General features: G+C 38.8%; 2 protein-coding genes across 2 annotated transcripts; one reads left to right on the forward strand and one right to left on the reverse strand.

The window, feature by feature from the left end:
- Positions 1-3,016: 3,016 nt before the first annotated feature.
- Positions 3,017-6,232, reverse strand: LOC128214553 (uncharacterized). The gene is made up of 4 exons (XM_052921083.1): positions 6,121-6,232; positions 5,702-5,981; positions 4,399-4,528; positions 3,017-3,620 (listed from the first exon to the last, which is right to left on the reverse strand). Exons 1-4 carry the CDS (start codon positions 6,161-6,163, stop codon positions 3,384-3,386), a joined length of 690 nt encoding a protein of 229 aa, XP_052777043.1. The 5' UTR covers positions 6,164-6,232; the 3' UTR covers positions 3,017-3,383.
- A 2,855-nt stretch (positions 6,233-9,087) lies between these two features.
- On the forward strand, positions 9,088-9,966 carry LOC128213775 (uncharacterized). The gene has a single exon (XM_052919824.1). The coding sequence runs from the start codon at positions 9,088-9,090 to the stop codon at positions 9,964-9,966; it is 879 nt and encodes a 292-aa protein (XP_052775784.1).
- The last annotated feature ends 249 nt before the right edge of the window (positions 9,967-10,215 follow it).

Consider the following 10,215-nt stretch of genomic DNA (forward strand, 5'->3'; position numbering starts at 1 on the left):
TCATCATGCTAAGTGACTCCTTTCTATTAAATATTACCCCCACACACACCCTCCCCCATAATAATATGACTCCTTAATATCATGTGTGTAAATAGGTATATACCCAGAACAAAACTACTAGGTTATAATGTAGTTTAAATAAATATACAAGGTCAACATGTTTGGTGATTTGATAAATTTGCTCTCAAGTCTTAGTAATACAGCTGGTAATGCTGCAGATATTGCTGGGAATACTACCACTACTGCTACTGCTATTGCCACTGTCACCGCCACATCACCATCGTAAAGGATGGTGATGGTGTTGCTTCCACTGAAACCACTGTCGCTGCTGTTAATACTGTTGTTGTTGTTGCCGCTTCTACAACACAAGCTACTACTCAAATACTAACTATCCAATAAAATCTACTGCTGCTGCTCATCTCGGGACAATCAACAATATTTAGTTGTGGATGGAGGGACTACGTATTTGTATCAATGCGAAAACCTTTCATTTATTTATTTATAACGATGGTGTTGCTTCCCCTGACACCACTGTTGCCACTGTTGTTGTTGTTGCCGCTTCTACAACTCAAATTACTATCTACATTTGTATCCAATAAAAATAATTTATTTATAATAATGAAGACACGAAGTAAAAATAACCCGTATTTTTCGCAGATTTTCGACATCCACAGAAAATCGACTCCCCGTCATCATTTTTCTTTGTGTACAGGAGTCATAATATTATGAGCAAGTTGTCAATAAAATTTGACCGAAGGGCCAATTTTTCTAGAGAATAATGACTAGGGTCGTGGCTCTGTTTAGGTTAAAATACATCCTTACGCCGGCCTAATCCTGATAGCATCTTATACAACAATACCATAATCAAGTTGTTAAATTAAACGACACAATCTAAGCTAATGGCTCTATATTAATACATTTAGATGTTGCGAACGTTCAGAAATATAGTAAGTTACGTTTGTACTTGATATTTTCGATCTTTAAAAATAACTCAAGTGTGTGGTTTAGAGAGTAGAGCACTGTTGTCAAAGAGTTTATAAGCAATATCAACGAATTAATACTTAGCTTAATTATAGTTCAGAAATCTATGTCTATGATCAGTAATAAGCATTTATTGAAATATTTATTTAATGTTTGACAAGTATCGAATTATACAAAATGTGATGAAGCGTTAAATCACAGAATCATGCACTATAGAAAGATTGTTCCAATAACTGATCAAAATCATTGCTCCCATGCAATTCATCCTGGTCGTAATGGCTATTGAATATTGTTGATTTAGCCTTTAGCAGATAACTAATAAAAGTTGACTGGAGAATCATAAAAAAACACTGACTGGAACATTCAGCATATGCCAGGTATATGCAGGCATATAGAAGTTCCTTCTTAATTGAAATTTTGATTTCTCGTACCTTAACAGTTTCTGATATACTAGTATATATTCTGATGAATATTTATAAATATTTACATTTATATATTTATATAATTCACCAGTAAAATGTATCCATAGGCGAAACTTAGACGTAGTATACCATTGAGACTTCGAACCCAAATATATACTATGGACATTTTTGTACCATAAATACCAATCATTTTTTTACATTTCGTATCCATAGGGAAATTTAATGAGGGCGTTTCCAGACTTTTTATATTTACCTTGATCATTTCGTACCATTTGATCTTAAATACATTGATGGATGCACTTTCATTCGGGGTGCTGAATATTTCCTTTATTGCCTACTTAATTGCGTTGAAATGCAATGCAATTCCGAGATGATACACATTACAAATTGTAATACATCTTTGGAAAGATCGGACGTGTTGTGTCAGTACGAGGGCAGACAGTGCTTATTGTACAATTGTGCGATTCAAGGGCCATTACTTTTAAAATATGGGTGCCGTATGGCTAGTTTTCAAACTGTTTTAATTTAAACATTACAATATAGTGAATTCCAAGTTCTTTTCTAGTTTCGCCTTATAAGGTAGAAATACCGTGTTTTGTGTACATTTCTTTCAAATTCAACTTGCTATCCTTCCTAAGAACCATTGTTTTCGACATTTAATCATCCTTTTTGGTATATTAGATCAATTGTATTAAGTGTGGTAAATCTTAAGTGTGGGAATAAGAGTGCATCTTTAGTTTAAACATTACAATATAGTGAATTCCAAGTTGTTTAAATTAGAGGTTCAAACATGACACACAATAGCATATACTCTATGGTGTCAAGAGCTTAGTTTGTCTGCATGTTTTGTAGCGTTGAACGTCCTATTTGCCTCTATTGTGTGAGTTTGTTTGTTTGTTAAAGTTTATTAAGGTCTGCCAGCGCCAGTTGACTGCATACTGGCTTAAACCCGCCGTGACACCATCATGATTTAAAGGGTTTTAAATGCCGTAAGTGATATGAGATAGTGACTGTAATGTCCAGGTCCCCGGTACATATGTAGAAAGTATCATCGTTGAAATGCTTTTTCAGGGAGAATAAAGTTTGTGATGTCTTAGCATTTTTCCGAGGTGCCCTCTTGTTTCTTTAACGTGCTTTGATTGAATAAAGCCGCAAAACCCGAAAAACACATTTTATGGGTTCTAACCAGTCCTTAAGTTTTTCACAATACTACCATTTTAATGCCGAACGCTAAGGAAGGGCGATACTGTAATCAATTTGAAACATTTTTCGCTATAAGGCATCAGGGAATTGAAACCACGACCCTCCGCACCAGAGGCGACCGAAATACTACTACGCTACCAAAGCTGTCAAATATTGTGTTTGAACTTGATCAGCTTTGTTGCTCGAGAAAGAGAGCAGAAAGTCTCATTTTCGTATGTTGCCAACGCATATTAATAAGGGCTTTGGAATGAAATAGTAATATTGTGTAATGACCTCATAACAGACAGTCTCAGAGACTGTAACTTCAGCTCAATGTTAATGACTTTACTATATTTCAATACTTGATCTTAAGTGCGGCGTAGACAACACAAATCCTTCCCGTTCTAGAGAGTTGATATACTATTACAATCCTCGTGAACATTTGTTTTATTAGATATAATATAATATGCATATACACAATTTATGCAAAAGTTGTTTTTAGAATATATATGCAATGATACACAAATACAGCTCATCTAAGTAAAATTTGCAAATACTTTATTTTCCTAATTTTTAAAAGAAAATAAAACGATGGTGAACGATAATTATATGTACTGGCTAGCATAATCACTTATTGCCAGCTATTTGCAAAACTAAACATTATCTTTTGTTAATCAAACGCATGAAAAAGTACATTGAATAATATTATTAAAATACAAAGAAACAATTCAAGTCTATGAAACAGAAATATCAGCACGCTCTGGTCGACGCGACGTTGATCGATGTCAGTCCTCCCAGCTAGAATTTTATACGACAGTACTTCCTGCCCGGCCGGCTTCTGCTCGGTACGCATTTCAGGAAATCGCAGCCGCACGAATTCCCACACGAACCTAATACATTTCTTTTGCAGAAGCCGTTCACGCTTTTCCGCATGATATACAAAACATTTCTCCTAAACTTCAATACCGATTCCAAGAGTCCCTGGGTCCCAGCTTCTGGCCTTTCCTTCTGGGCCTCCGCCTCTAACTTCCGCTTCTATGTAATAAAATTGCAACAGAAAGTCAAAAGCATGAAATGTAATCAGACACAATCAAACGTTCTACACACAGTCCCTCAAATTAAAGTATATACCAATTCAATACAGTTAAAACGTGGCTTTGATGAGGATTAAACCAACAACCGACAGGTGAAGGCGGTTATCCCATACATTATAGGTACAATTTGATAACATCAGAAGACACACAACATGCAACTTCCCAACCAACATTATTTTTCAACATAGCTGTCTATGCGCTTGAAACACGTTATATGACGAGCGTATGTGTGTTCGATAAAACGTTTATATCGAAGTTTGTTTCTTTATAGAATTTTATCTTTCTCATCTGCTCAAACCGAACCAAGACATTTCCGTATTCAAATCATGGGGATAGGCAGAAATGACAGACAGTTCAACATTGTAATGAACTGAAGCTGTATTGTGGATAGAATAGAGTGAGTTATATTTATGTGTGTGATAATGTCATATCTGCTTTACAAAGAACGCATGGAAGGTGTAGTTTGCAGGTAATTAAAGATTGTCCAAATTATGTATTTAATATTAAAGTTTCTTCATACAATTGTGTGCGTGGCTTTTGTGTGTTTTTTATTCCACAGTTTCTTTGTATCGCTATTCCAAGTACTTGTTTACGGACGCATTATCGCCACTTGTAAAGGGTTTGCCTTCCGTTGAAGTCACGGTTTCTTCTGAGAGTCTTTCACTCCGTGTGTTGTTCAACGCTTACATAATCAGAAAAACAACGAACGTCATGCTTACCTGTATGTAGAGGCGACGGAAGATTGATTTTAATTTGAAAAACCTAAATTGCTCGTAATTTCCCGGCAGGTTTTTAAGTTCCGCTTTCAATCCCTCGAATGTCTCAGCGATGACTTCTGTTAAAGAACCCCTGGTACATGAAAGTAAACAGGTAGCTGGTGTAAATTGAGAAAATTCATGATACGAGGAATGGTCCAAATAACCTATTCCATATACTTTTATCAAGCACTTTACTTCATAATATAAGTCAAAACAAAACTTCCTATTTTAGAATTGAACCCCTTTTTCGATTTAAGTGCTATACAGGTTGGCGTTAATAATACGCATACATTTTTACCCTTAAATTGAACTGCGTCGGGTTTGCGTCGCACTAATAGTTTTTACGTTTACCTTGCCCTCTACGTAAATAGTTCTGCCCTCAAACGCTTATCAATTCAAACAGTTCAATACTTTATCGCCAGTTCAATTATGGTGATATGTGAATAGGAAAATAGTAGATGATTGAGGAAAACGCAGACAAAAGTAATAGACGACAGAACATACACATATAGGTTAGATGTTTACAAATTTTTGTTAAATGATTAAATATGAAACAAATATGCAAAGTAATAAATGCCTTAACCAAACGAAATGAACACAGGATAATTTAACGGTTTAAAGTCGTTGATACTTAAACACAACTTGTATTGTAGCTGAGGTTACTGGGACAGTTATGAACATTGGCTAGAATTACTGAAATAAACGGTTGACATAACTTGGCTTGACCATTAAGATTCCGAGTTTTAATTTAGGTAGAGTATATCAATATCCTTTCGTTAAATCAATGTGGATTTGTATAGAAATGTCCTCGTTATTTCCGATGATCTCTGGTTGACGTTGTTTTGCATCCATACGCGTACATGGAATACCTTAATGCTAAATAAACCCATCGGAAATATCAATAGACGTATTCATCGAGTGAAAATTAGGGACACTCCCAGCTGTGCAGCCGCCTAAATGATGTTTTTAACGAGCGTATAAAATATCCAATATTGCAAGATTTGTGTTTTTACACATTATCCACTGAAACCTCAATTTAACTTAATTATCTACCAATATAACGTATCAAACAATTTTACCCAGGCAAACCAAGTGGCTAAAGCCTACCTTAATTTGGCTTGAAAAAGCACGTATAAAACATTAAATGAAACACAGTTTTTGGATACATAGGAAGAAGTCTAAGGGTGCCGGTGCATGTTAGTGATGAGATGAGATTCATACAAATATATTAAGTACTCATATAAAAACAAATCACATCCCTTACCTTTTATCCTGCCCGACGTACGGCAGAAGGCGGGTAATCAGGTCCTTCTCCAGGTCATCCTCATCGTCTTCTTGATCGTAATAAAGCAGATCCTCATCCGATTCAGGTTCTTGTATTGCTTCGCCGCTTGCGTTCACCAATGTTCGTCCATCACGTAATTCGTCCGCATCAGAATAATCAACCTCAGACTTCAAGACAAGGTGGTCTTTCAGAACATCCCGAAGGTCTTCCAATATTTCCTGCTGTTCATCTTCTGACTTGTATGCGCCTACACTACATGCTGAAATCATTGAGAAAATATATTATTCTAATTCAACTTTTATGTTCACATATATTTAATTAACGGTTTAAAATCTAAGATATGGAAACACAAGTAATGAAAATGTATGCGAATATATCAAGTATGATATGAACAATACCTAGAACAGCGAACAGCAACGCAAAAATAAATATGTACTCCATATTAACAGATGCCAATCGGTCAATAAAAGGGGTATTAATGCATTGCCAATATATACTACTCCAAACCACGCTCTGGTGACCGCATCCGTATTCACCATTTTTAGAAGTTTTTCATTCAAATGCACACCGACAAAGGCAATTATCTTTATGAACATGAGAACCTTGCTTTAAAACCTACGCACGACGTTGAACTGCAATGCAACTCCGAGGTTGGTACAAGTAGCCCCCTTGCCTGGCGCTCGGCATCTAAAGGGTAGTGCTTGGAAAAGTGGTGTACTCAGTACTGGTTTAACCCAGGAAAGTTGTACCCCGTGTATCGGTGCTTTACACCGAGCACGTAAAAGAACCAAGGGGTCTCTTCGAAAAAGAGCTAGGGTATCGAACCCGGACTTCCTTGTATTCCACAACTGTCTCTTCAGCTTGCTGTCCCTTCAGCAAAAACAAAGGATCCCGTTGGAAATAAGTGATTGCTCTTTCACGGGTTATCCTGGACCGCAAGGTCTAAAGAAATACACACACACACACACACACACACACACACACACACACAAACACACACACACACACACACACACACACAGATTTATTAGATTGGAAAAGAGTCGTGTTAGGAATTTCAAACACGCATTACGTGTTACTCTAGAATGTCAAGGGATAATTTGGTTGGACTATTGTAGCGTTGAGTTTTCTGCTTTTTTATTTGTATGTTTGTTTGTTAGAGTTTCAAGTCTTCCTACGCCAATTGGCATTATCATGCCTTGACTCTGCCGTGTCGCCATATTGACTTGAAGTGGTTTAAATTCCAGAAATGATATGATATTGTGACTGCAATTCAAAGTTCCCATTCTATTCTATTACCGTTGAAGAATCAGACTAGCATCATTGTAGAACCAGTATTTCAAATGATGAGGATGATGATGGTGATTCTTGACCTCTGCCTAGCTTCGATATATATATAAAATAGTATGGTACTGTTTGCTATAGTTTGAACTTGCGACAGGTATGCGCGTGAATATGTAGCGATTTTCAACCATAGTGACTTCCTTTCACAAAGTGTTTCCCTTCTTCAAGCCTTTCAGAAATTCTCTTTGAAGAACGTCTCTATCATATGGGGTTTTATGTTTTGCAGATAAAGTGGAATAGGTTGCCCTGTCTACGTGTCTCTATATACCGATATACATGTATATAATAATTAAGTTTGCGATATGTAAAACCTATACAAGAATATCTAAATAAGCATGTTGCCAAAATGACCGACCCGATAGCTCAGTGGTAGAGGGTTCGCTTGGGGTGCTGAAAGTCGTGGGGTCAAACCCTGGCCGCGTCAAACCATGTTGTAATATGGTACCATTAGCTCCCTTTTTGCGCTCGGCATTAAGAGTAGTATTCTGGAAATTGTTTTCTCAGTACTCACTACTAGTAGAACCCAGGAAAGTTGTATTCCGTGTATATGTGCTTTTCAACGAGAACTTAAAAAGAACTAAGAGTTCTCCGCAATGACCGGATATCTTGTATCTTACTCTGCTTCTACAAGTCTTCATTTTTCTTCTAATATCTGGATTTGACTGGGTATTGCAGTCATCATATCATTTATGTCATCTGTGACTAATCATACTCCCAGATGGTATTCAACACGATTTACGTCATAATAACCGAGTAGTAGTCCCAGATAATAACCGATAAAACAATGGGTTTTTTATCAATTTTAATAGGTTTGTCCAAACTAATTCAAGGCGCTCTTTGACACTTTGAATCAACGGTCATTAAAAGTCTTGAACGGAAATGAACTATTCGAATGTGTCTACAGGCTCCTATACCGAGTGAGCTTTGCAAACAGCAACGCTTAAAACATTATCTCACTATTTATTTGTTGCATTGTGATCGAAATCACTTCAAATCATGTTTAATCACCTGACAAGTAAATGTTTACATATGGATTTAATGTTATGTTATATTTTATTGTTACTGACTTATATAGATTAAGATATGCTTTTCGACGAATCATTATGTACAAACATGAATATGTCAGTTATATATATTTCAAAGACTTGCTTATGTTAAAGATCGCTTTTGAGTTTAGAGGTTGTTATACATGAATAAAGAACAGTCGAAGTAGAGACATTGCGTGCATTGTTTAGGAGCATTGCTATGCTCACTCCGCCGATTCTTAATCATTAAGAATTTACTTCATGTCATCTAACTTGAAAGCTTCTCTATGACTGTTTTATGGCTGGAGGCCGAACATTTTAACATAAGCCAAAAGGTCATAGAGTACAACATTCTGCAATACGTGAACTATAATATGAAGGGCATGTCTAGATTTGTGCGATCAGACTGAACACGTGACTGCAAAGGATTTATATATAACTAAACAATTTGCGAAGTTTTAGCGAAACAACTTATAAATTAGTTCGGCCTTTTGAATAACGGCGATTATTTTCAGGAAGTACATAACATTTAGATAAGAACAAATTTGTTTGGAGAAAGCACCGAATCCGAGAGCAATCTAAAGCGCAGAATTCAGCGGCGGTTTCAATGATTGGCGTAAGTGTAGCGCACTTTTGGAGTGCAACTATGAAAATAAGCATTGTTTTAATTGGCAATTAAGGGCCTGATGTCTATTCAAGGGGAAGATAAGGCCATTTTTGTATAAAAAGGTGCATTTAAATGCATGTTGTTTCTCGGATATTGACATCAAAAAGTAAACTTAAACATCATAAAAGTGGGCTCGCGGTCTATCCGCTAGTAAAGATGAGTTGTTATGGCCAGTCTGAATGTGTGGGCTCGCGCCTGATACCCCCATCCGCCGTCTATCCGCTAGTAAAGATGAGTTGTTATGGCCAGTCTGAATGTGTGGGCTCGCGCCTGGTACCCCCACCCGCCCTCTATCCGCTAGTAAAGATAAGTTGTTATGGCCAGTATGAATGTGTGGGCTCGCGCCTGGTACCCCCACCCGCCGTCTATCCGCTAGTAAGATGAGTTGCTATGGCCAGTATGAATGTGTGGGCTCGCGCCTGGTACCCCCACCCGAGGTCTATCCGCTAGTAAAGATGAGTTGTTATGGCCAGTCTGAATGTATGGGCTCGCGCCTGGTACCCCCACCCGCCGTCTATCCGCTAGTAAAGATGAGTTGTTATGGCCAATCTGAATGTGTGGGCTCGCGCCTGGTACCCCCACCCGCCGTCTATCCGCTAGTAAAGATGAGTTGTTATGGCCAGTCTGAATGTGTGGGCTCGTGTCTGGTTACCCCACCCGCCGTCTATCCGCTAGTTAAGATGAGTCGATATGACCAGTCTGAATGTGTGGGCTCGCGCCTGGTACCCCAACCCGCCGTCTATCCGCTAGTAAAGATGAGTTGTTATGGCCAGTCTGAATGTGTGGGCTCGCGCCTGGTACCCCCAACCGCCGTCTATCCGCTAGTAAAGATGAGTTGTTATGGCCAGTCTGAATGTGTGGGCTCGCGCCTGGTAACCCCACCCGCCGTCTATACGCTAGTAAAGATGAGTTGTTATGGCCAGTCTGAATGTGTGGGCTCGCGCCTGGTACCCCCACCCGCCGTCTATCGGCTAGTAAAGATGAGTTGTTATGGCCAGTATGAATGTGTGGGCTCGCGCCTGGTACCCCCACCCGCCGTCTATCCACTAGTAAAGATGAGTTGTTATGGCCAGTCTGAGTGTGTGGGCTCGCGCCTGGTACCCCCACCCGCCGTCTATCCGCTAGTAAAGATGAGTTGTTATGGCCAGTCTGAATGTGTGGGCTCGCGCCTGGTACCCCCACCCGCCGTCTATCCGCTTGTAAGATGAGTTGTTATGGCCAGTATGAATGTGTGGGCTCGCGCCTGGTACCCCCACCCGCCGTCTATCGGCTAGAAAAGATGAGTTGTTATGGCCAGTATGAATGTGTGGGCTCGCGCCTGGTACCCCCACCCGCCGCCTATCCACTAGTAAAGATGAGTTGTTATGGCCAGTCTGAATGTGTGGGCTCGCGCCTGGTACCCCACCCGCCGTCTATCCGCTAGTTAAGATGAGTTGTTATGGCCAGTCTGAATGTGT

The sequence above is a fragment of the Mya arenaria genome, chromosome 13, assembly GCF_026914265.1.
Source record: "Mya arenaria isolate MELC-2E11 chromosome 13, ASM2691426v1".
Lineage (NCBI taxonomy): Eukaryota > Metazoa > Mollusca > Bivalvia > Myida > Myidae > Mya > Mya arenaria.

Coding starts and splice junctions, on each gene's coding strand:
- LOC128214553 (XM_052921083.1), bottom strand. CDS start 6,163: ATGGAGTACATATTTATTTTTGCGTTGCTGTTCGCTGTTCTAG. Junction 5,982..6,120: donor GTTGCTGTTCGCTGTTCTAG/GTATTGTTCATA, acceptor CAATGATTTCAG/CATGTAGTGTAGGCGCATAC. Junction 4,529..5,701: donor TACGTCGGGCAGGATAAAAG/GTAAGGGATGTG, acceptor TTCATGTACCAG/GGGTTCTTTAACAGAAGTCA.
- LOC128213775 (XM_052919824.1), top strand. CDS start 9,088: ATGTGTGGGCTCGCGCCTGGTACCCCCACCCGCCGTCTATCCGCTAGT.